The sequence below is a fragment of the Pelophylax lessonae genome (assembly GCF_965119305.1).
Source record: "Pelophylax lessonae genome assembly, chromosome: 1".
Lineage (NCBI taxonomy): Eukaryota > Metazoa > Chordata > Amphibia > Anura > Ranidae > Pelophylax > Pelophylax lessonae.
Genome location: NC_138768.1, coordinates 760,784,956 through 760,812,719, shown reverse-complemented (window position 1 = coordinate 760,812,719; position 27,764 = coordinate 760,784,956). Strand labels below are relative to the sequence as shown.

At 44.3% G+C, this 27,764-nt stretch overlaps 1 protein-coding gene and 1 long non-coding RNA gene across 2 annotated transcripts in view; one reads left to right on the top strand and one right to left on the bottom strand.

The window, feature by feature from the left end:
• The window catches only part of DTHD1 (death domain containing 1), a gene marked incomplete at both ends in the record, with an annotated part of 162,468 nt that overhangs the window by 45,870 nt on the left and 88,834 nt on the right, over positions 1-27,764 (top strand). The window contains one exon of the mRNA XM_082274161.1: positions 7,246-7,819. Within this exon, the coding sequence (XP_082130287.1) occupies positions 7,246-7,819 (574 nt within the window). The remainder of the gene's footprint in view (positions 1-7,245; positions 7,820-27,764) is intronic.
• On the bottom strand, positions 23,459-24,413 carry LOC309568493. The gene is made up of 2 exons (XR_014226025.1): positions 24,226-24,413; positions 23,459-24,049 (listed from the first exon to the last, which is right to left on the bottom strand). It is a non-coding gene; the product is annotated as an uncharacterized lncRNA (long non-coding RNA).

The following is a 27,764-nucleotide window of genomic DNA, read 5'->3' as shown; positions in this document are numbered from 1 at the left end:
AAAGTCTTCAGAAAACCTTATAGTGTGTATGGCCATACATGATCCAATTTTCTTACAATTTTCTGTCCAATTTTCTTGAAATTTACCTTCAAGTATGTAGTACAAAGGCCTGCCTAATTGGATAAGTGAAAGTGTTGTTTAGCTTTGACATCACATTATGTGGTTTGTGGTTAATCTATCAGAAAATTGTACAACAAAAATTGAACATGTATGGCCATACACACTATAAGATTTTCCGTATACTTTTTCCTTCAGATTTACCTTTTCTATGTAGTGCAAGGGCCTGCCAGATTGCATACAAATTGAAAGTGTTTAGGTTTGACCTCATATTATCTGGTTTTGGTAAATCTAAAGGAAAAAGTCTTCAGAAAATCTTAAGCCCCGTACACACGTACTGATCGTCGGCCGAACGATCGGCTGTCTTTTGTCCAGGGCTGTCCTGTCTGTTGAAAACTGCAAAAGACTGCACACGAATTTTGTCGGCCAACAACAGACGACTGCAGAAGTGATGTCATGTGATGGTTAACTTTCCCTGTGTTTTTTCTTTTCTGAGCATGCCCAGTCTTGCAAATCAGCCGATTGTCGGCCGAATTCTGTACTGACTGGCGAACAATCGGCCGTTCTGGTGTTGGCCAACAAAAATTTTAATGCCTGCACGACAGATTCTGTTTGGCCGAAAATGCGCTGTCGGCTGTCGGAAGCATCATACTAACAAGCCTACAATCGGCCGATCGGTCGTCGGCCGAATATTTACGGCCGAAGATCGGTACGTGTGTACGAGGCATTATAGTGTGTATGGCCCATTAAGCTGGCCATACATGTTCAACTTTTGTTGTACAATTTTCTGGTAGATCTACCACAAACCACATAATGTGAGGTCAAAGCTAAAAAAACACATTCACTTGTATCTAATTAGGCAGGCCTTTGTACTACATACTTGAAGGTAAATTTCAAGAAAATTGTAAGAAAATTGTAAGAAAATTGGAACATGTATGGCCAGCCTTAAGCCTCGTACACACGTACCGATTGTCGGCCGTAAATATTCGGCCGACGACCGATCGGCCGATTGTAGGCTTGTTAGTATGATGCTTCCGACAGCCGACATCGCATTTTCGGCCGAACAGAATCTGTCGTGCAGGCATTAAAATTTTTGTTGGCCAACACCAGAACGGCCGATTGTTCGCCAGTCAGTACAGAATTCGGCCGACAATCAGCAGAATTGCAAGACTGAGCATGCTCAGAAAAGAAAAAACACACGGAAAGTTAACCATCACGTGACATCACTTCTGCAGTCGTCTGTTGTTGGCCGACAAAATTCGTGTGCAGTCTTTTGCAGTTTTCAACAGACAGGACAGCCCTGGACAAAAGACGGCCGATCGGTCGGCCGACGATCAGTACGTGTGTACGAGGCATTCGTCTAAATGAAAAAGCCACTTTGTGCTCATGCTGAGATTATTGAAAGCATTTCTTATGTGTGTTGACTTGTAAGAAACTTTGATCATGGATGGCCAGCCAAACACTCATTCATTAGTGAACTGGTGATTTTGGTTTAGGAACCAACAGACCCAATTAATTACTTTGCTGGGCGTTTCCTATACTGGGTGGGTGTAGTTTAACCAAGGTTATATAAAGGGATGTATGAGATCATATCATTTGGCCTGTGGAAGGGCCACAGGTCTTTATGTCCGAATTTGCTTTGGGGGTGGGTGGGGGTTTGCTGGCATGCCTAAAGATCCATATTGCAGTAAGTGTATTCTGTTGGATGAATACTTTTCATGCTCTAACTGTTTGGTATAGTTTTTGCAAAGTGTGTCTTTATGTACTCTATACATGTTTTTTTTTTATTTTCATGCCTCTGTGTAGCTGTATGTTCTACTGATTTGATGGTATTTAAATGAAAAGGCAGGCTCATGCAAACAATTAACATAAAAGTATGTTGGGTATGTTTTATGCTTAATACTAAGGTGTCTACAACTTATTTTGCTTGACTTTTGGATATTGTAAGCTCTATCTATCCATCATATGTTGTATCTTTGCACTGTAATTTGAATAAAAATTACTTGATTTGGGGGTTTGGGGGGGGGGGGGGCATTTCACATTTCACATGCTTGCTTGAGTGATTACTGATGTTTTATACATGTTCAATAAAGCTTATTCATTTGTACACAGCTCCTGGTTTTTTGTTTTCTTTTCTTCATATTTGTCTAGATGTAATTCAGATATCTTTTGTGTCTGTTGAATGTAATCCATTTCTTGTATTTTTTGTGTGTGTGCAATGGCAGTACAGTATGAACTTGGGTAGGGTTTCTCCATTTACTCCAGCGAAGTGTGTGGTGTGGTGGGGTGGGGTGGGGTGGTGTGTGTGTGTGTGTGGGTGGGGTGGTGTGTGTGTGGGTGGGGTGGTGTGTGTGTGTGTGGGTGGGGTGGTGTGTGTGTGGGTGGGGTGGTGTGTGTGTGGGTGGGGTGGTGTGTGTGTGGGTGGGGTGGTGTGTGTGTGGGTGTGGGGTGGTGTGTGTGTGTGTGGGTGTGGGGTGGTGTGTGTGTGTGTGTGTGGGGGGTGGTGTGTGTGTGTGTGTGTGGGGGGTGGTGTGTGTGTGTGTGTGTGGGGGGTGGTGTGTGTGTGTGTGTGTGGGGGGTGGTGTGTGTGTGTGTGTGTGGGGGGTGGTGTGTGTGTGTGTGTGTGGGGGGTGGTGTGTGTGTGTGTGTGTGGGGGGTGGTGTGTGTGTGTGTGTGGGGGGTGGTGTGTGTGTGTGGGTGTGGGGTGGTGTGTGGGGTGGTGTGTGGGGTGGTGTGTGGGGTGGTGTGTGGGGTGGTGTGTGGGGTGTGTTAAATTGTAAGAAAAAATTAAAGTGTTTATGTATATATTTAGCTAAAAATATATAAATTAAGGAATAATACAAAATTTCCATTCAGTCGCTGTGGATGAATGTAACCAAAACATTTAATAAAAAAAATGACTAAAAATGATTACTAAATAAAAGATTGCTACAGCGCTCACTCACCTTTTTAGTTGGCTTAGGTCAGTGATGAACCTTGGCAACACAGGTGTTTTGTAACATTTCCCATGATGCTCACCTACACTGCAGAGTACATGAGCATTTTGGGAAATGTAGGGCAAAAACATCTTGGGGGGGGGGTTAAGGGTTACCATCACTGGCCTAGGTAAAACATTTCCAATACATTTTAGTTGTCTGTGTGTGCCATTTTTAAAATAAAGCAAAATCTCTTTACAATAAATTGCAAATGGCACATTGGCGTTCGCCCTGGACCAGAAATGACACCAAATTGGCTTGCACACATTCCAGCAAGTGGTCACAATCAACTGGCTAATCATGGTGAGGGCCACTTTCAGCTGTGAAGAAATGGCATTCATATGCAAAGTAAGTGTGTGTGTGTGTGTGTGGGGGGGGGGGGGGTCTGTGCTTGTAATCAGAGCATTGATTACCAGTGCAGACCCTTGGGGGATGCCACTAGAGCCACCAGGGATGCCCACCCATGCCACCATTGATGCCAATCAGTGCTCAGGGAACCTGTTAGTGCCCTCCTCATCAGTGCTGCCCATCATTACCATCTTTCAGTGCTGCCCACCAGTGCCAATCATTGCCCATCAGTGCCACCTATCAATGCCCATCAATGCTGCATATCAGTGCCACCTATCTATCTATCAGTGCTGCATATTAGTGTCTCATCAGTGCCTGCCAGCGCAGCCTCATCAATGCTCGTCAGTGCAAGAAAAAACATATTGATTTACCAAATTTTATTACATAAACAAAAACACATTATTTTAGGGGTCAAACATTTAGGTCTTCTTTTTGCCAATAGAAAAAAAACCTTGCAGTGATCAAATACCACCAAAAGAAAGCACTATTTTTTATGAAAATACTGTCATACATTTGTGTTAGGTACAGGGTTGCATGACCGCACAATTGTCATTCAAAATGCAACAGTATAAAAAGCTGAAAATTGGCCTGGGCAGGAAGGGGTGTAACTGGGGTGGTAATCATGCTCAGCTCAATGGTTTAGTGGTTAGTGTTCCTGGCTATAAACACTGAGAGCATGAGTTCAAATCCCAAGTGTGCCATCACCTTCTTAAATTTTAGACAGCTATAAATAAATACTGAAACTTGGCAAATGCATAATTGCACCCTGCACATATGCATGTTTGTTTCTTGAATATACAAGGCCATTGACATGCAAATTTAGGTGATGTAGCCAATGTATTACTATGTGGCCAAAAAAAATTATGGCACACAGGGTGTTATCATGGTTGGGCCTTGAACTCATGACCTAGCAATCTTTAGCTGTGAGCTTAGCCCACTACACCAAAGTGCTGAATACAATCAGATATGCCTGAAAGTTTCAGATGAATAAAGAATGAAGACTGCTAATTAGACAGCTGTGTAGTCTGCTATTAGAAAATCTAAAGGTTAAAACACATAAGATACATAACTATACCTTAAAATTAAAATAAACCATAATAAATGACATTGCTGTGTAATAGTGATTCAGAATAGACAAATTTCCTTTTATGAAAAACACAAAGGGAATTTGGCTAACTCCAAACTCAAATTCAGCCTAAGTTAACTCCAAACCCGAATTCAGTCTAAGTTAACTCCAACTCCGAATTCATTAAAGCATCTAGTTGATGGTTTAACTCCAGCCACTTACCTAATTAGGATGCAATGAGTTTAGGCTGGAGTTATTTCTGGAGAAGTGAGCAGCTCTACTCCAAACTTATACTGAATTAGGCCCTAAGTATTTAAGGTGCATGGAGCACCGAGAACTGTTGCAATGTGGATCACTAAAGTTACACTGAGACAGAATGGTCAAAAGGATTCTTCAAGGCAAATGTTTTACATATTTTGCTATTGCTATTGCTACACCGGTTTTAGGGTATTTATGGGTAGGGTCTTCCTTATTAACTAGGCTAGCAAACAATCAATGGTGACAAACAGATAGATGAAAAATATTATAAATTAGATATGTATCCTTAGGCAATCATTATTATATAATTGGGAAGGTATCCCACTCTTACCCTCAAATATGTAGAAGTCCAAACGTTAGGTCGTAACATTTGAAAAGTTGTATTTAGCACACAGTGTATATGGATATACATTTTCACAGAGGTCAAACCACCGTCATACAAATAAATTGCTCCAAAGCTCCAACGTTATACTTGGATCAACTTTTCCCACATACAATTCATTTTCATCAACGATCTACTAATCTGCCAAAGGCACTATAAGAATGACTAGGGTTTTCATGTTTATTGCCAGAAAATAATGACCACTAGGGCACACATCAGTATTTTAATATAGTATAGTTTGTAAGGTTGAAAAAAATACACAAGTCACGCAAGTCCATCTAATTTAGCCTGTGTGTTCGATTTTTATTCTCTAACAATTCCCATAGTCCTGTGTATTCTGAATATATATCAAACTTTACTGAAGCAAATAACAATATATCACTCTTAAAAAAGAAGGATCATCGAACACTTAAAACACACAACTTGCTGAACCCAAAGCAACATGGCTTTACTGAAGGCAGATCATGTCAGATTAATCTGATTTAAGTTTTTGACTATACCACTTATGTTTTGGAATAGGGTGATGCTATGGGCATTTTTATTTCAGCAAAATAATTTATATTATGTGCAAAAATGGTGCGCTGTTCCTTTATATCTTATGATAGAAAATAAATGCAATGTGAACAAAATGTTCCTTTAAATGCTTCAGTGCTTGGCTGCGCAAGTATAACTTAGTGCTAAATACCAGTGTAAACCACAATGAAGTGCAAATATAACTAAATATGAATAGAACGATTTATCTCTCTGTAACCGGGATCAATACACTGTGGTAAGATACCATCCACTCCAAATTAGGAGCACCTCACAGTAGAGCACCTGTGGAGTTTTTGCATCGTGGAACACAGAGCACTCTTCAATTGGCACTTTGCAGTGGACTCTATGTTTTTTGTGCATGTTTTCATATAAAATTTAAAGGAACAGTGCACCATTTTTGCACATATTATTTATTATCCCCCTTCCAGGATTTGGGTTGTAGCAGTTCCCCTAAAAGGTCAGCGGAGATTGATTTTTTTTTTTTTTTTAAGAATTTTATAAAGTTCCAGATAATGAACACATAAAGAAGTTTGGTGGTTCAGTGGCTATGCAGTTGGCTAAAGAAAATATGTCAGTGTGGTTCATTCAGAACAGAGACTAGTGGTGTACCAAATGGCTCTATACTTGGTTTATAAGTGATATAACTAAAGATTTGGTCTGCAGCAGGGTTGATATCCCTGGAGGTGTTTGTAACATGGAACATGATTTGGCATTGTTAGAAAATTGGTCAAACAGTGGAACCTGCAGTTTATTGTTTCTAAATGCACAATAATGCAACTAGGGAAAAAATAAAAGTACATTTTTGGCCAGTTCAAGAGCATGACCTAAAACTAGAAGGAGGAAAGAAACCTTAGAAAGTAATATTTCATCAAAAGAGTAGTTGATGTTTGGAAGTAGATTCAGACATGCTTGTGGCAAACCGATTTTGGAACAAACAAAGCTCTACAATCTATTCTGTAAAGAACATGCATATGTTTCAGGGAGAACAGAATGCTATATCTGTTTCTGAAAATTTTCAAACCTCTACTCCCCATGTGTATGTGTAACTTTTGTTGCTCTTAGGCTAACCATACACTTTAAGATTTAGCTCGTTCAGCCCTCGGAAAAGTCATTTGACTCCACCATCTATGCTAAGCAGCATATAGGGACAAATCTGCCATACTGCCTATTATATTCCTACAGCTGGAACATGCACCTGTCAGGATGCCCAAACAGGGCTTGCATCTGATTGGATGCAGGTGTTGTTCAGCCAAGAATTTTCCAACCAGCCTTTTTGGTGAATGTCAATTTAAAAATCGACTTTTGAAGAGCCAAGTACTGACAGGGCTATCCACAGAATACATTTTGGCAGATTCTACAGGAATCATCTAAAATTCAATCCTTGCATGGACAGGTTTAGTAACTAGTCTAACTTAAATATATTAAAGAAATAGTGGGCAAGGACTTCCAAAAGAAATTGGAACGCCAAGCCATTTAAGGAGGCAATGACAGCATAACATGGATGACCACTCCATGAGTATATATTTTTATAATTTGTCTATTATTTTAATTATTTTCTCCTTTAAAATATAGATTAGATTGTTGTGTTTCTTACCAAAACAAATGTTTATGTTTTGTAATTGCAGAACCCATCAAATATATTTGTGAAGTCAGCCAAATACTTAAGAATGCGGCAAAAGACCTTGACCAAGCCAAAGAGCAATTAAATCTCACTAAAAATAAAGACACTGTGCGAGAGGATAAGAACAGCAATCTGGCAGACTTCACAAGCGGTGAAACTGAGGGACCTATTAACAATAAAGAGATTGCGTGTACGGCTGAATCTTCTGAACTAAAAGCGAATTTATCTGAGAAAAAAGAATCACTTTTAAATGCCCAAATGGATGAAACTGACAACAAAGTTATAAGTGATACAAATGATCACTGTTATAAAACCAATAGTGAGGAAGAAACCAACCAAACACTGGAGCAGATTGAAAGGAATAGCAATACATCATTGCATGAGGAGCAAACCTATACAGTGGATGAACATATGGCCAGAAACCAAGAATTAAATGACAAAACAGATCACCTGAAGGAGTATAGAGGTAAAAAAGAAAAGCTAATGGATATATCTGCTTCTGAGATCACTTTAAATGGGACAACTGTAAACCTCTCACCAGAATACCTAGCAGACTCTGGAAACTGGACCTACAAAGAGTAAGTAAAAATTTCTGTTCAATAATTAAAATAGATTTAAACCCTAACTGAATGACTGTTTATCATAAACAGCTGCCAATTTTTTAAAATACATTACTGCTTTTTACTGTTTTGACTCTTTTTAATCTTATGACACAGTAATGCTGATCTCCTTCAGTCCCTTGACTGTTACTTTTTGTCCACATGCATGCACTCCAGCAATGAGCAATGACTGATAAGTAGGGTTGAGCGGACACCTAGATGTCCGTGTTCGACGGGTTCGGCCGAACTTTAAAAAAAAGTCCGGGTCCGTGTCCCGGACTTTTACCGAACTTTTCCCGGACACCGAACCCCATTGAAGTCAATGGGGACCCGAACTTTAAGGCACTAAAATGGCTCTAAAACACCAAAGGAAAGGGCTAGAGTGCTGCAAATGGCAGCAAAACGTAATTAAGAGCATGGCAAGTGCTCTGCAAACAAATGTGGATAGGGAAATAACTTAAAACAACAAAAAAAAACAGAAAAATAAAACAATGTTCTTCTTCATCTCTGAAGGACGAGGCCCATATGGAGTAGGAGGGAGGTTGAGGTGGTGGTGGATGTGGCGGTGACATAGGCGTGCGCACAGGGTGTGCTGGGTGTGCCTGGGCACACCCTAATCACCTAGGGCACATAGCATTGCCAGTGAGGAGATGGGAAAGATCTCCCTGGGACCTGCTCTGCTCTATTTCTCCTTGCCTACAGGTACATGGCCCCGATACATTACTCTCCCTGCTGGCAAACACATGCATGTGTATTTCAACTTTGGGGTGCACACCTTAATGCAATAGGCTGCGCACACCTATGGGCGGTGTAGGTGGAAGCGGCGGTGGAGGAGGACCAGGGCCGGATTAACAGCATCATGGGCTTGGTGCTGAGGATTTTGAAGGGCCTTAAGGGCCGTGCCTTGCCATGCACCCAGAGGAGGAAGGGTGCAGCCATGCATGCCTAATTCAACATGGGATGCTGTCTCTGAAGCCCATAAACACATCCATGCATCGCCAACTGTCCCTCCTTGTCCGGCCTTCACGCTGTGTGGGGAGGTTCTGAGGGTGCTGCCTGGGGAAGCGAGCATAGAAGCCAGACTTCTGTGTTTACAAGTGACAGAAGAGCGGTAACAGTGAATATGGCCAACCCGGGGCCTATATAAAAGGTAGGGGCCTGGAGCTGCAGCTCCAATAGCCCCTACATTAATCTGGCCCTGAGGAGGAGGACGAGGTAGCCAACACTGCTTCTTTTCAAAAATTTTAAATGAGGGTAGACCCCAAAAGAGTGAGAAAAAGCAAAAATGGAACAATGGGTGGGTAAGATCGGTATCCATTGCTATTCTGCATAAGGTACGGAAAAGTCCCGTGGGATCCATGCCTGGTTCATTTTAATGAACGTGAGCTTGTCCACATTGTCTCTGGACAGGCGGCTGCGCTTGTCTGTTATAACGCCCCCAGCCGTGCTAAATACCCGTTCAGATAATACACTGGCTGCAGGGCACGCCAGCACCTCCAAGGCGTAAAGGGCAAGCTCAGGCCATGTGCCCAATTTGGAGACCCAGAAGTTGAAGGGGGCAGACCCGTCATTCACTACATGTAGGCGTGTGCACACATACTGCTCCACCATGTTGGTAAAATGCTGCCTCCTGCTAAGACGTTCCATCTGAGCTGCTGGTGCTGCTGTTTGTTGTGGCGTGCTGACAAAGCTTTTCCACATTTCGGCCATGCTAACCCTGCCTTCTGAGGTGCTGGCGGTGCCCTGGTTGCGTTGGCGACCTCCTCCTCCTCCTCCTCTGCCTTGTGCTTCCACTGTGGCCCCGCTGTCAGATGGGAATGCCAGCAGCATGGCGTCTACCAGCGTGCGCTTGTACTCGCGCATCTTGCGATCGCGCTCCAGTGAGTGAATTAAGGACGGTACGTTGTCCTTGTAACGGGGATCCAGCAGCGTGGCCACCCAGTAATCAGCACAAGTTAGAATGTGGGCAACTCGGCGGTCGTTGTGGAGACACTGCAGCATGTAATCGCTCATGTGTGCCAGGCTGCCCAGAGGCGACGAAAGGCTGTCCTCTGTGGGAGGTGTATCGTCCGTGTCCTCTGTATCCCCCCAGCCACGCACCAGTGATGGCCATGAGCTGGCCTGGGTGCCACCCTGCTGTGAACATGGTTCCATCTCCTCCTCCAGCTCCTCCTCCTCCTCATCCTCCTCATCCTCCAGAACTGTGCCCCTGCTGGACAATTGTGTCCCTGGCGTTTGTGTGTGCAGGAACCCACCCTCGGAGCCCCTTGCGAATGACTGCCCTGAAAGCCTTTGAAATGTTACCTCTTCATCCTCCTCCTCCTCCTCCTCATCCTGTGCCACATCCTCTTCCATCATCGCCCAAATTGTTTTTTCAAGGAGGCATAGAAGTGGGATAGTTAAGCTGAGAATGGCGTCATTGCCACTGGCCATGTTGGTGGAGTACCCAAAACAGCGCAACAAGGCACAATATATGCAAATGTCAAATATGCAAACTATGCCGCAATTTAATGTTTTTTACACCAAAAGGGTGTGTATTGAATAGCGGAATAGGATAAAAAACTGTGTATCTCACACGTACAAACACAGACTAGGCCCGATTAAATTTTTTCCTACCCTAAAGGGAGGATGAGGAAGAGGAGTATGGAACATGCAGCACCCTCAAATCTTCAGAAGTATGAGATGAACCCCAAAAACTTGGAAAGGTGGATCTCTCTCACACGTACCAACACAGACTATCCCCCAATTTAACTGATCCCCAAAGGTTTTTGATTAAATAGCGGAATAGAAAATATGATCCAAAAAAAGTGTATGTATATCACACGTACACAACCACACTAGGCCCCAATTACTATTGTTTGTACCCCTAAAAGGCTAGATGAGGAGTAGGGGGGGTATGGAACAGGCAGCACCCTCAAACCTTCAGAAGTATGAGATGAACCCCAACAACTTGGAAAGGTGGATCTCTCTCACACGTACCAACACAGACTATCCCCCAATTTAACTGATCCCCAAAGGTTTTTGATTAAATAGCGGAATAGAAAATATGATCCAAAAAAAGTGTATGTATATCACACGTACACAACCACACTAGGCCCCAATTACTATTGTTTGTACCCCTAAAAGGCTAGATGAGGAGTAGGGGGGGTATGGAACAGGCAGCACCCTCAAACCTTCAGAAGTATGAGATGAACCCCAACAACTTGGAAAGGTGGATCTCTCTCACACGTACCAACACAGACTATCCCCCAATTTAACTGATCCCCAAAGGTTTTTGATTAAATAGCGGAATAGAAAATATGATCCAAAAAAAGTGTATGTATATCACACGTACACAACCACACTGGGCCCCAATTACTATTGTTTGTACCCCTAAAAGGCTAGATGAGGAGTAGGGGGAGTATGGAACAGGCAGCACCCTCAAACCTTCAGAAGTATGAGATGAACCCCAACAACTTGGAAAGGTGGATCTCTCTCACACGTACCAACACAGACTATCCCCCAATTTAACTGATCCCCAAAGGTTTTTGATTAAATAGCGGAATAGAAAATATGATCCAAAAAAAGTGTATGTATATCACACGTACACAACCACACTAGGCCCCAATTACTATTGTTTGTACCCCTAAAAGGCTAGATGAGGAGTAGGGGGGGTATGGAACAGGCAGCACCCTCAAACCTTCAGAAGTATGAGATGAACCCCAACAACTTGGAAAGGTGGATCTCTCTCACACGTACCAACACAGACTATCCCCCAATTTAACTGATCCCCAAAGGTTTTTGATTAAATAGCGGAATAGAAAATATGATCCAAAAAAAGTGTATGTATATCACACGTACACAACCACACTGGGCCCCAATTACTATTGTTTGTACCCCTAAAAGGCTAGATGAGGAGTAGGGGGAGTATGGAACAGGCAGCACCCTCAAACCTTCAGAAGTATGAGATGAACCCCAACAACTTGGAAAGGTGGATCTCTCTCACACGTACCAACACAGACTATCCCCCAATTTAACTGATCCCCAAAGGTTTTTGATTAAATAGCGGAATAGAAAATATGATCCAAAAAAAGTGTATGTATATCACACGTACACAACCACACTAGGCCCCAATTACTATTGTTTGTACCCCTAAAAGGCTAGATGAGGAGTAGGGGGGGTATGGAACAGGCAGCACCCTCAAACCTTCAGAAGTATGAGATGAACCCCAACAACTTGGAAAGGTGGATCTCTCTCACACGTACCAACACAGACTATCCCCCAATTTAACTGATCCCCAAAGGTTTTTGATTAAATAGCGGAATAGAAAATATGATCCAAAAAAAGTGTATGTATATCACACGTACACAACCACACTAGGCCCCAATTACTATTGTTTGTACCCCTAAAAGGCTAGGAGTAGGGGGAGTATGGAACAGGCAGCACCCTCAAACCTTCAGAAGTATGAGATGAACCCCAACAACTTGGAAAGGTGGATCTCTCTCACACGTACCAACACAGACTATCCCCCAATTTAACTGATCCCCAAAGGTTTTTGATTAAATAGCGGAATAGAAAATATGATCCAAAAAAAGTGTATGTATATCACACGTACACAACCACACTAGGCCCCAATTACTATTGTTTGTACCCCTAAAAGGCTAGGAGTAGGGGGAGTATGGAACAGGCAGCACCCTCAAACCTTCAGAAGTATGAGATGAACCCCAACAACTTGGAAAGGTGGATCTCTCTCACACGTACCAACACAGACTATCCCCCAATTTAACTTATCCCCAAAGGTTTTTGATTAAATAGCGGAATAGAAAATATGATCCAAAAAAAGTGTATGTATATCACACGTACACAACCACACTAGGCCCCAATTACTATTGTTTGTACCCCTAAAAGGCTAGATGAGGAGTAGGGGGGGGTATGGAACAGGCAGCACCCTCAAACCTTCAGAAGTATGAGATGAACCCCAACAACTTGGAAAGGTGGATCTCTCTCACACGTACCAACACAGACTATCCCCCAATTTAACTGATCCCCAAAGGTTTTTGATTAAATAGCGGAATAGAAAATATGATCCAAAAAAAGTGTATGTATATCACACGTACACAACCACACTAGGCCCCAATTACTATTGTTTGTACCCCTAAAAGGCTAGGAGTAGGGGGAGTATGGAACAGGCAGCACCCTCAAACCTTCAGAAGTATGAGATGAACCCCAACAACTTGGAAAGGTGGATCTCTCTCACACGTACCAACACAGACTATCCCCCAATTTAACTGATCCCCAAAGGTTTTTGATTAAATAGCGGAATAGAAAATATGATCCAAAAAAAGTGTATGTATATCACACGTACACAACCACACTAGGCCCCAATTACTATTGTTTGTACCCCTAAAAGGCTAGGAGTAGGGGGAGTATGGAACAGGCAGCACCCTCAAACCTTCAGAAGTATGAGATGAACCCCAACAACGTGGAAAGGTGGATCTCTCTCACACGTACCAACACAGACTATCCCCCAATTTAACTGATCCCCAAAGGTTTTTGATTAAATAGCGGAATAGAAAATATGATCCAAAAAAAGTGTATGTATATCACACGTACACAACCACACTAGGCCCCAATTACTATTGTTTGTACCCCTAAAAGGCTAGGAGTAGGGGGAGTATGGAACAGGCAGCACCCTCAAACCTTCAGAAGTATGAGATGAACCCCAACAACTTGGAAAGGTGGATCTCTCTCACACGTACCAACACAGACTATCCCCCAATTTAACTGATCCCCAAAGGTTTTTGATTAAATAGCGGAATAGAAAATATGATCCAAAAAAAGTGTATGTATATCACACGTACACAACCACACTAGGCCCCAATTACTATTGTTTGTACCCCTAAAAGGCTAGATGAGGAGTAGGGGGGGTATGGAACAGGCAGCACCCTCAAACCTTCAGAAGTATGAGATGAACCCCAACAACTTGGAAAGGTGGATCTCTCTCACACGTACCAACACAGACTATCCCCCAATTTAACTGATCCCCAAAGGTTTTTGATTAAATAGCGGAATAGAAAATATGATCCAAAAAAAGTGTATGTATATCACACGTACACAACCACACTAGGCCCCAATTACTATTGTTTGTACCCCTAAAAGGCTAGGAGTAGGGGGAGTATGGAACAGGCAGCACCCTCAAACCTTCAGAAGTATGAGATGAACCCCAACAACTTGGAAAGGTGGATCTCTCTCACACGTACCAACACAGACTATCCCCCAATTTAACTGATCCCCAAAGGTTTTTGATTAAATAGCGGAATAGAAAATATGATCCAAAAAAAGTGTATGTATATCACACGTACACAACCACACTAGGCCCCAAATACTATTGTTTGTACCCCTAAAAGGCTAGATGAGGAGTAGGGGGGGTATGGAACAGGCAGCACCCTCAAACCTTCAGAAGTATGAGATGAACCCCAACAACTTGGAAAGGTGGATCTCTCTCACACGTACCAACACAGACTATCCCCCAATTTAACTGATCCCCAAAGGTTTTTGATTAAATAGCGGAATAGAAAATATGATCCAAAAAAAGTGTATGTATATCACACGTACACAACCACACTAGGCCCCAATTACTATTGTTTGTACCCCTAAAAGGCTAGGAGTAGGGGGAGTATGGAACAGGCAGCACCCTCAAACCTTCAGAAGTATGAGATGAACCCCAACAACTTGGAAAGGTGGATCTCTCTCACACGTACCAACACAGACTATCCCCCAATTTAACTGATCCCCAAAGGTTTTTGATTAAATAGCGGAATAGAAAATATGATCCAAAAAAAGTGTATGTATATCACACGTACACAACCACACTAGGCCCCAATTACTATTGTTTGTACCCCTAAAAGGCTAGATGAGGAGTAGGGGGAGTATGGAACAGGCAGCACCCTCAAACCTTCAGAAGTATGAGATGAACCCCAACAACTTGGAAAGGTGGATCTCTCTCACACGTACCAACACAGACTATCCCCCAATTTAACTGATCCCCAAAGGTTTTTGATTAAATAGCGGAATAGAAAATATGATCCAAAAAAAGTGTATGTATATCACACGTACACAACCACACTAGGCCCCAATTACTATTGTTTGTACCCCTAAAAGGCTAGATGAGGAGTAGGGGGGGTATGGAACAGGCAGCACCCTCAAACCTTCAGAAGTATGAGATGAACCCCAACAACTTGGAAAGGTGGATCTCTCTCACACGTACCAACACAGACTATCCCCCAATTTAACTGATCCCCAAAGGTTTTTGATTAAATAGCGGAATAGAAAATATGATCCAAAAAAAGTGTATGTATATCACACGTACACAACCACACTAGGCCCCAATTACTATTGTTTGTACCCCTAAAAGGCTAGATGAGGAGTAGGGGGGGTATGGAACAGGCAGCACCCTCAAATCTTCAGAAGTATGAGATGAACCCCAACAACTTGGAAAGGTGGATCTCTCTCACACGTACCAACACAGACTATCCCCCAATTTAACTGATCCCCAAAGGTTTTTGATTAAATAGCGGAATAGAAAATATGATCCAAAAAAAGTGTATGTATATCACACGTACACAACCACACTAGGCCCCAATTACTATTGTTTGTACCCCTAAAAGGCTAGATGAGGAGTAGGGGGGGTATGGAACAGGCAGCACCCTCAAACCTTCAGAAGTATGAGATGAACCCCAACAACTTGGAAAGGTGGATCTCTCTCACACGTACCAACACAGACTATCCCCCAATTTAACTGATCCCCAAAGGTTTTTGATTAAATAGCGGAATAGAAAATATGATCCAAAAAAAGTGTATGTATATCACACGTACACAACCACACTAGGCCCCAATTACTATTGTTTGTACCCCTAAAAGGCTAGATGAGGAGTAGGGGGAGTATGGAACAGGCAGCACCCTCAAACCTTCAGAAGTATGAGATGAACCCCAACAACTTGGAAAGGTGGATCTCTCTCACACGTACCAACACAGACTATCCCCCAATTTAACTGATCCCCAAAGGTTTTTGATTAAATAGCGGAATAGAAAATATGATCCAAAAAAAGTGTATGTATATCACACGTACACAACCACACTAGGCCCCAATTACTATTGTTTGTACCCCTAAAAGGCTAGATGAGGAGTAGGGGGGGTATGGAACAGGCAGCACCCTCAAACCTTCAGAAGTATGAGATGAACCCCAACAACTTGGAAAGGTGGATCTCTCTCACACGTACCAACACAGACTATCCCCCAATTTAACTGATCCCCAAAGGTTTTTGATTAAATAGCGGAATAGAAAATATGATCCAAAAAAAGTGTATGTATATCACACGTACACAACCACACTAGGCCCCAATTACTATTGTTTGTACCCCTAAAAGGCTAGGAGTAGGGGGAGTATGGAACAGGCAGCACCCTCAAACCTTCAGAAGTATGAGATGAACCCCAACAACTTGGAAAGGTGGATCTCTCTCACACGTACCAACACAGACTATCCCCCAATTTAACTGATCCCCAAAGGTTTTTGATTAAATAGCGGAATAGAAAATATGATCCAAAAAAAGTGTATGTATATCACACGTACACAACCACACTAGGCCCCAATTACTATTGTTTGTACCCCTAAAAGGCTAGATGAGGAGTAGGGGGGGTATGGAACAGGCAGCACCCTCAAATCTTCAGAAGTATGAGATGAACCCCAAAAACTTGGAAAGGTGGATCTCTCTCACACGTACCAACACAGACTATCCCCCAATTTAACTGATCCCCAAAGGTTTTTGATTAAATAGCGGAATAGAAAATATGATCCAAAAAAAGTGTATGTATATCACACGTACACAACCACACTAGGCCCCAATTACTATTGTTTGTACCCCTAAAAGGCTAGATGAGGAGTAGGGGGGGTATGGAACAGGCAGCACCCTCAAACCTTCAGAAGTATGAGATGAACCCCAACAACTTGGAAAGGTGGATCTCTCTCACACGTACCAACACAGACTATCCCCCAATTTAACTGATCCCCAAAGGTTTTTGATTAAATAGCGGAATAGAAAATATGATCCAAAAAAAGTGTATGTATATCACACGTACACAACCACACTAGGCCCCAATTACTATTGTTTGTACCCCTAAAAGGCTAGGAGTAGGGGGAGTATGGAACAGGCAGCACCCTCAAACCTTCAGAAGTATGAGATGAACCCCAACAACTTGGAAAGGTGGATCTCTCTCACACGTACCAACACAGACTATCCCCCAATTTAACTGATCCCCAAAGGTTTTTGATTAAATAGCGGAATAGAAAATATGATCCAAAAAAAGTGTATGTATATCACACGTACACAACCACACTAGGCCCCAATTACTATTGTTTGTACCCCTAAAAGGCTAGATGAGGAGTAGGGGGAGTATGGAACAGGCAGCACCCTCAAATCTTCAGAAGTATGAGATTGTGTTCACTGTACCCCACAAAGATTGAGTTCACTGCACCCCACAATGATTGTGTTCACTGCACCCCACAAAGATTGTGTTCACTGCACCTCACAAAGATTGTGTTCACTGTACCCCCCAAAGATTGTGTTCACTGCACCCCACAAAGATTCTGTTCACTGTACCCCACAAAGATTGTGTTCACTGCACCCTAAAAGGATGTTGTTCACTGCACCCCACAAAGATTGTGTTCACTGCACCCTAAAAGGATGTTGTTCACTGCACCCCAAAAAGATTGTGTTCACTGTACCCCCCCAAAGATTGTGTTCACTGCACCCCACAAAGATTGTGTTCACTGCACCCCAAAAAGATTGTGTTCACTGTACCCCCCAAAGATTGTGTTCACTGCACCCCAAAAAGATTGTGTTCACTGTACCCCCCAAAGATTGTGTTCACTGCACCCCACAAAGATTCTGTTCACTGTACCCCACAAAGATTGTGTTCACTGCACCCCAAAAAGATTGTGTTCACTGTACCCCCCCAAAGATTGTGTTCACTGCACCCCACAAAGATTCTGTTCACTGCACCCCACAAAGGATTTTGTTCACTGCACCCCAAAAAGATTGTGTTCACTGCACCCCAAAAAGGATTTTGATCACTGCACCCCAAAAAGGATGTTGTTCACTGCACCCCAAAAATGATTTTGTTCACTCCACCCCAAAAATATTGTGTTCACTGCACCCCACAAAGATTGTGTTCACTGCACCCCAAAAAGATTGTGTTCACTGTACCCCCCAAAGATTGTGTTCACTGCACCCCACAAAGATTCTGTTCACTGTACCCCACAAAGATTGTGTTCACTGCACCCCAAAAAGATTGTGTTCACTGCACCCCAAAAAGGATGTTGTTCACTGCACCCCAAAAAGGATGTTGTTCACTCCACCCCAAAAAGATTGTGTTCACTGCACCCCACAAAGATTGTGTTCACTGCACCCCAAAAAGATTGTGTTCACTGCACCCCAAAAATGATTTTGTTCACTGCACCCCAAAAAGGATTTTGTTCACTGCACCCCAAAAAGGATGTTGTTCACTCCACCCCAAAAAGATTGTGTTCACTGCACCCCAAAAAGATTGTGTTCACTGCACCCCACAAAGGATTTTGTTCACTGCACCCCAAAAAGATTGCGTTCACTGCACCCCAAAAAGGATGTTGTTCACTGCACCCCAAAAAGGATTTTGTTCACTGCACCCCAAAAAGATTGTGTTCACTGCACCCCACAAAGGATTTTGTTCACTGCACCCCACAAAGATTGTGTTCACTGCACACCAAAAAGGATTGTGTTCACTGCACCCCAAAAAGATTTTGTTCACTGCACCCCAAAAAGATTGTGTTCACTGCAGCCCAAAAAGATTGTGTTCACTGCAGCCCAAAAAGATTGTGTTCACTGCAGCCCAAAAAGATTGTGTTCACTGCAGCCCAAAAAGATTGTGTTCACTGCAGCTCACACACAGAAAAATGGATGTGGATCACTGACACCTGCCTATCTCCAATCCCACACCACACAGCAATATCGATTGTAGTTTGTAGAACACAGTTTCCCTAAAATTCAGCAGACTCTGTCCCTAACAGGATTGAGAAGAGATCGTAGATCAGGATTGAGTGCAGATTCACCCCACCCCCCACACAGCAATATCGATTGTAGTTTGTAGAAGACACTGACCCTATAATTCAGCAGACTCTATCCCTAAAATGCCTACAACTCGCCCTGCCTAAACACTCCGACCTGTCCCTCAATTCTATCCGGACACAAATGGTTTTTTCCTGCCTATCTTTCCCTAATCAGCAGCCAGCACATTGATGTGTGCTCTGTCCCTTAGCTAAGCAGCAGAATGACGCTGCTGCGGCGGCTGCCTCGAACTTATAAAGACTTGGTCACATGCTTCAGACGGCCAATCACAGCTACTAAGACATTTGCAGGCATGGCTGGGATGGCTTAAGGCACACCAGTTAAACGATTGTTGATTGGCTGTTGAAAGCCCGCCATGAAAAGAGCGCCAAAGCATGCAAAACCCGGAAATAAAACGACCGAACACGGATTTTTACCCGAACATACAGTAAAGTGTCCGTGTTCGGGTAAAAAAAATCCAATTATTCGGTACGAACACGAATAATACAGTCCGTGTTCGCTCAACACTACTGATAAGCATTTAACAGGGTAGATTTTCTAATCTTGCCTTGGTAATGTGTGTTACCGGCATGGCCAAGATCCAGACCGAGATGGACAATTAGACTCCCTGCTCCTGTCTAACGAGGTCCTTCACTGCTTAACCAGATAGAAACCTGCTAAAAAAACATGGGGAAATTTGACAGGAGCTCCTCTCCATCTCGGTCCCGCTCTCCGCGAAACCCTGGCTCACTGCTTGGCCACAGTATCCCGGAGATATTCCGGTCTCCGCCACGCTACATTGCGGCTCCCTCACAGGCCTCAGGCGTCAGGCTGCACCGAGCTCTCATCCACCAGACATTCCCGCCTCTGAGCCGCCCCCTCTGCTGCTGATGGCTGCCCAGATGCTACAACCCTGCCAGCCACTGAGTCTGGGTGACATACAGAACATCGCAGCAGACATTAAAACAACATTATCTGCGGCAATCTCTGAGCTCCGCATTGATATTCAAGGAGTAGCTAGACGCCTGGAGGAGGTAGACGAAGTGACTACTCGCCATGATGCTGCCATCCTAAGAATCCAGGACACAACATCAGCTCAAACATTGCAGCTCAGAGAAATCCACCGACACCTAGAAGATTTGGATAATCAACGACGCCGCCACAGTCTGAGGGTCCGAGTCCTTCCTGAGTCTGTGGAATAAAACCAGCTGACCCCAGCAATCTTAGCTGTATTTAATGATTTATTGGAGAGAACACATGAGACCCCCATCGACATTGAGCGCCTACACAGAGCACTGCGACCAAAGGGTAGAGACACAGAACCCCCAAGGGATGCCATCTTCCATATTGTGAACTATCGCCTAAAGAAATAAATCCTCAGTAGAGATGTCGCGAACATAAAATTTTCCATTCGTGAACGACGTACGCGAATTTCCGCAAATGTTCGTGAACGGGCAAACCGGGCGAACGGCCATAGACTTCAATAGGTAGGCAAATTTTAAAACCCACAGGGACTCTTTCTGGCCACAATAGTGATGGAAAAGTTGTTTCAAGGGGACTAACACCTGGACTGTGGCATGCCTGAGGGGGATCCATGGCAAAACTCCCATGGAAAATGACGTAGTTGACGCAGAGTCGGGTTTTAATCCATAAATGGCATAAATCACCTAACATTACTAAATTGTTTGGAATAACGTGCTTTAAAACATCCAGTGTGTGTATACGATCAGGTATGATGTTGTATCGATCATGTAGTGTAAGGGTTACGCCCGCTTCACAGAGACAGATCAAACTCTTGCAGACCAAACTCCCGTTTAACGCACCGCAAACAACCGTAAACAGTCCATTTGCACAACCGCAAACTCCCCATTTGCACAAGGTTGGATACCAAGTTAGCCATGTCCGGTCACGGTGCGGTGGTGGTTCGCACAGCCCCGGGACAACCCGGCGGTGAGTCTGGAGGCAGCGATCATGGGCTCTTATACTGCTCTTGGTCACTTGGTATACCGTGGCCCTGGGGTGCACCAACAGCTGACTGTCCCTATGCGGACAACAGTCAGGGTTTGGGGGCAGATGTCGGTTGTGGTCGGTGACCCCGACACTGTCTCCCCACATACTCCACTTTGGGGTAACCCCAGGCTACGGCACCTCCGGTCCATCCCGGACCCGGGTCTGTGGCACCGGTTCGGGATTATCCGTCTACAACAGGTGATGCCTGAGGGTGTGATTCTCCCATTCCCAACGCTTCGTTCTTCATATGCTCTCCCCTCCTCTATGCTGTTTCGCTACCTCCAGCTGAAGCATGCCTTGCAGACCCAATACCCGCGGGCTGTTACGTTGGCCCCTAATACGGTGGAGCGGTTCCTGTCGACTAGATGCGCTGACTGCATCTTGTCCTCAGTGTACCTTAGAATCACTTGTAAGGTGGACGGGGAAAGCCCCCAACTCTATGCCATTTGGAAAGAGGACATCCCGTCCCTTGACGAGGAGGCCTGGGAGGAGGGGCTGGGTGGATATATCTCTGGGGTGATTTCAGCCAGGGATCGCTTCATTCAGCTTAAATTTCTCCATAGGTCCTATTATACCCCTCAGCGAGTGGCCAAGATATTCCCTGGTAGTTCGGATGTATGCCCCCGGGGCTGTGGGCAAATTGGTACCTTCTTCCACATGGTGTGGTCCTGCCCTGTTGCTCAGCAGTTTTGGAGGGAGGTGGTTGGTGAGCTTGAGGGTTTGGGGATTCTTGGCATGGTCCTTGATCCCAGAGTCTCATTACTGGGTTTTTGTGATTTGGTCTCTCACAAGAGGCACACGCAGCTCTTTATATTTTATCTTATGTTCTATGCCCGGAAAACTATATTATTACTTTGGAAATCGGCTGACCCTCCGCTACTGTCGAGGTGGCGGACCCTGGTTGACTCTGTATTGCCGCTCTATAAACTCACCTACATGAGCAGGGGTTGTCCTCAGAAGTTTGACAAGGTGTGGGGTTTGTGGGTGGCTAGGGGAGGGCTGGGTTAGACCCTTCCCCTCCTGCGCTCTCTCCTCTGTTTGTTCTCTCTTGACCTCCTCTTTTCTGCTTTGCTGTGCTTGACTCCCTTTGGGGTCCCTTTCCTTACTCCCCCCCTCTCCCCCCCCTCTTTCTCTCCCTCCCCCCCTTCCTTTCTTCCCCTTCTCTTTCTGGATTTGCGGTCCCTTTACTGGGTGGTGTCGTCCTTCATATGCCGTCCCTATGGCTGGCTTAGCTTCTGGCTGCCGATCCTGCTGGGGTGACTGACCCCGGCTGGGGGGGTGTGGCTGCTTGGGTGGGAGGGTGATGGGAATCCTCCCAATTATATTGTGCCTTTATTGAAGGTGTGGGTGATCTTCTGTTACTATGTACATATGTTGTACCTTGCCCTTTTATTTGCCTATGATTTTGTCCACTGTGAACACAGCTCTGTATTTTTTGTTTGTAACTTGTTTTTGGAATTAATAAAAACGTTTCTGTTAAAAAAAAAAAAAGTTAGCCATGTCCCATTCCTTGTCCTCACTGACGTCATTGAAGGTCTCTTCCTCTACCCAGCCACGTTTAACACCAAGGGTCCCCGAAAGGTGACACCTGCTGTGGTTGGTCTTCCACCTCCTCAAAGCCACCCTCCTCCTCTGACTCCTCTTCTTCAGACTCCTCTCTCTGCATTGCCGCAGGTCCAGCAATTGACGACGACAAGGTGGTGGTGATGGTGACCACAACTCTTCCTCTTCATGCTCATCTACGGCCTCATCCAACACTCTTCGCAGGGCACGCTCCAGAAAAAACGCATATGGGATGAGGTCGATGATGTTGCCTTGGGTTTGACTGACCAGGTTTGTCGCCTCCGCAAAAGGACACATGAGCCTACGGCCATTGTGCATGAGCGTTCAGTAACGCGGCCAAAAAATACCCAGCTCCACAGAGGCTGTCCTCTTTTTTTTTAAATTAAAAAATCCTGTTCTTACCAGTTTAATCTCTGTTTTTTCCCCTATCACAGGCCGGTGTATGGAATAGATTTTAGGAACCGGGAGATGGAAAAAGATGGTTGGTCGGTCCTCTTACTTCCAATTTGGGGCACTGCACGTGCGCCGTGCAATGTACTGTGCCACCCTATATGAGTGGTGTGTTAAGTAGTACTATTCTTATCAGTTTAATCCCTGTTACGTCCCCTATCAGTGGTCGGTGTATGGAATAATGGAATAGATTTTAGGAACCGGGAGATGGAAAAAGATGGTTGGTCGGTCCTCTTACTTCCAATTTGGGGCACTGCGCATGCGCCGTGCAATGTACTGTGCCACCCTATATGAGTGGTGTGTTAAGTAGTACTATTCTTATCAGTTTAATCCCTGTTACGTCCCCTATTAGGGGCAGGTGTATGGAATAGATTTTAGGAACCGGGAGATGGAAAAAGATGGTTGGTCGGTCCTATTACTTCCAATTTGGGGCACTGCGCGTGCGCCGTGCAATGTACTGTGCCACCCTATATGAGTGGTGTGTTAAGTAGTACTATTCTTATCAGTTTAATCCCTGTTACATCCCCTATCAGGGGCCGGTGTATGGAATAGATTTTAGGAACAGGGAGATGGAAAAAGATGGTTGGTCGGTCCTCTTACTTCCAATTTGGGGCACTGCGCGTGCGCCGTGCAATGTACTGTGCCACCCTATATGAGTGGTGTGTTAAGTAGTACTATTCTTATCATTTCAATCCCTGTTATGTCCCCTATCAGGGGCAGGTGTATGGAATAGATTTTAGGAACCGGGAGATGGAAAAAGATGGTTGGTCGGTCCTCTTACTTCCAATTTGGGGCACTGCACATGCGCCGTGCAATGTACTGTGCCACCCTATATGAGTGGTGTGTTAAGTAGTACTATTCTTATCAGTTTAATCCCTGTTACGTCCCCTATTAGGGGCAGGTGTATGGAATAGATTTTAGGAACCGGGAGATGGAAAAAGATGGTTGGTCGGTCCTATTACTTCCAATTTGGGGCACTGCGCGTGCGCCGTGCAATGTACTGTGCCACCCTATATGAGTGGTGTGTTAAGTAGTACTATTCTTATCAGTTTAATCCCTGTTACGTCCCCTATTAGGGGCAGGTGTATGGAATAGATTTTAGGAACCGGGAGATGGAAAAAGATGGTTGGTCGGTCCTATTACTTCCAATTTGGGGCACTGCGCGTGCGCCGTGCAATGTACTGTGCCACCCTATATGAGTGGTGTGTTAAGTAGTACTATTCTTATCAGTTTTATCCCTGTTACATCCCCTATCAGGGGCCGGTGTATGGAATAGATTTTAGGAACAGGGAGATGGAAAAAGATGGTTGGTCGGTCCTCTTACTTCCAATTTGGGGCACTGCACGTGCACCGTGCAATGTACTGTGCCACCCTATATGAGTGGTGTGTTAAGTAGTACTATTCTTATCATTTCAATCCCTGTTACGTCCCCTATCAGGGGCAGGTGTATTGAATAGATTTTAGGAACCGGGAGATGGAAAAAGATGGTTGGTCGGTCCTCTTACTTCCAATTTGGGGCACTGCGCGTACGCCGTGCAATGTACTGTGCCACCCTATATGAGTGGTGTGCACACAGTACAGTCCGTGGGCCTGTGACCTCTCACACACAGGCAGGCAACTGCAATATAATATATATATATATATATAACGAAGACTGATGCACCAGCCCTAAAGAGGGCTTTTTGGGGTGCTGTCAGGACGCTGTCCTTACAGCAGATGAGTCTTTTAGGACTGGAGTGGACACAGAACACTGGCCTAGCTATTAATTCAGCAGCAGCAGCAATCTCCCTGCTCTAACACTGCAGCTTCAGAATATTAGTGTTACTATGCGTGCAAGGTACCGTGCCACCCTATATGAGTGGTGTGCACACAGTACAGTCTGTGGGCATGTGACCTCTCACACACGGGCAGGCAACTGCAATATATATATATATATATATATATATATATATATATATATATATATAAAGAAGACTGATGTACCAGCCCTAAAAAGGGCTTTTTGGGGTGCTGTCAGGACGCTGTCCTTACAGCAGATGAGTCTTTGAGGACTGGAGTGGACACAGAACACTTGCCTAGCTATTAATTCAGCTGTAGCAGCACTCTCCCTGCTCTAACTAACACTGCAGCTTCAGAATGAATCTAAGATGGATGCTGTCCTTGCTTTTTTATAGGAGGTGGGAGGGTCTGGGAGGGAGGGTATGCTGATTGGCTGGAATGTGTCTGCTGACTGTGAGGTACAGGGTCAAAGTTTGCTCAATGATGACATATAGGGGGCGGACCGAACATTGCATATGTTCGGTCCGCCGCAGGGAACACGAACAAGCGATGTTCGCCGGCGAATAGTTCGGGACATCTCTAATCCTCAGACGGGCTAGGAGCCATGGACGCATTCTCTACAACGGTGCAGAGGTTAAACTTTTCCAGGATCTCTCTCATGTTACACTGCAGCACAGAAAAGATATTCGCCCCCTACTCGACCTACTCCGTTACCGTAGGATTGCCTATCGATGGAAGTTCCCCTTCTGTCTGTCTGCTACTACTTTGGGCCGCACTGCCAATCTGCGTGTCCCGGAAGATTTGGACTCGCTTTGTGAAAGCCTGGATCAACCCATGATTGAAGAGGGGGAGGGGTATGTCTCTACGTCAAGAACAATGTAAGCGTGATATAGAGGAGTGACATTACGGATGGGATGAGCATGGATTTAGAATCGGTGTGGGTAGAACTCCATAGGGAAGGAGAAAAGGGAAAAGTAATTGTGGGGGATTGCTATAGGCCACCTAACCAAGGGTAGGAGGCAGAGCTGGAATTTTTAGCACTAATGGGTAAAGTGGCAAAATTGGGATCAGTCATCATATTGGGGGAATTCAATTATCCCGACATTGACTGGGATGAGGGGACAGCACACTCACAGAAGGCCCGTCTATTCACGGAAACCTTACTGGATAATTACATGTCACAGTTGGTGGATTCCCCTACCAGAGAAAACGCAGTCCTGGATCTATTGATCACTAATGACCCAGACATAATCTCGGAGGTAGGAGTCAAGGACTACCTGGGCTCTAGCGATCACAGGATGATCACATTTAGTATAAATAACAATATAACAAGGCAATAGGGGAACATAAGAACCCTAAACTTCAGAAGGGCAAACTTTCCAAAATTGTACTCATTGATGGAAAGGGTAAACTGGGACCAAACCTTGGGTTTACTGACCACAGAGGAAAAATGGGAATGCTTTAGGAACATATTAAGCAAATGCATCTTGCAGTGCATTCCTATGGGAAATAAATTTAGAAGAGACAAAGCCAAACCTGGCTGGTTAAACCGTAGCGTTAAAAAACTTATCAGGGGAAAAAAATTGGCCTTCAAGAAATATAAATCAGAGGGCACAGTATTGGCTTTCGAGCAATACAAGGAGGCAAATAAGAAAAGTGAACAAGAAATCAAGATGGCTAAAATCAACTTTGAGAGACAAATAGCGGAGGATAGTAAAAAAAACCCAAAGAAATTCTTTAAATATATCAACAGCAAAAAAACTAGGACAGAGCACATTACACACATAATTAACAATGATGGGAGGATGGTTACAGAGGACACTGAAAAAGCAACCGTACTGAATGCTTTTTTCTCGTCAGTCTTTACACAGGAAAAGGAGGGGTACACTGACCATGACTGTATGGTTAGTAGTAATACACAGGACTTGCCACTATGGCTAACTGAGGGTGAAATCAGGGAAAGGCTGGATAAACTTAACACAAACAAATCACCAGGCCCGGATGGCGTACATCCGAGAGTACTCAAGGAACTCAGTAAGGTTATATCTAGACCACTGTTTCTGATCTTTGCTGACAGTATTAGGACAGGAGATGTACCAGGGGATTGGAGGAAGGCTAACGTGATTCCGATATTCAAAAAGGGCCAGAGGCATATCCTGGGAAATTATAGGCCTGTCAGTTTGACATCAATAATATGTAAACTTCTGGAGGGGATGATAAGGGACTATATTGTAGAGTATGCTAAGGACAACAACATCATCAGCAATAATCAGCACGGGTTTACAAATGGGCGTTCTTGTCAAACCAGTCTCTTAACATTCTACGAGGAAGTGAGCTGTGAGCTAGATAGGGACAGACCAGTAGATGTGGTGTACTTGGATTTCGCTAAGGCGTTTGATACAGTTCCCCACAAGCGATTAATATATAAAATAAGGTCTGCAGGTATCGACGGCAGGGTTTGCTCTTGGATATGGAACTGGCTAAAAGGGCGTGTCCAAAGGGTGGTAATAAACAGCCCATACTCAGACTGGTCTGAGGTAGTAAGCGGGGTGCCCCAGGGCTCAGTCTTGGGATCAACCTTGTTCAATTTATTCATAAACAGAATTGAGGACGGGATCAGTAGTTCGTTATCAGTTTTTGCAGATGACACAAAATTGGCCAGGGCAATAACTGCACAGCATGAAGCAGATATCCTACAGAACGACCTGGACAAAATAACGGAGTGGGCAACGACATGACAAATGAGGTTTAATGTGGAGAAGTGTAAGGTTTTGCACTTGGGGACTAAAAACATAAAAACACAATACACATTAGGAGGGGAACCCATGGGGGAATCAAAAATGGAGAAGGATCTGGGAGTCTTGGTTGATGATAGATTAGGCAACAGCATGCAATGTCAAGCGGCAGATGGCAAAGCCAGCAGAATATTAGCATGCATAAAGAAAGGGATGTATTCCAGAGATAAGACTATAATCCTTCCACTTTATAAAACTCTGGTCCGACCG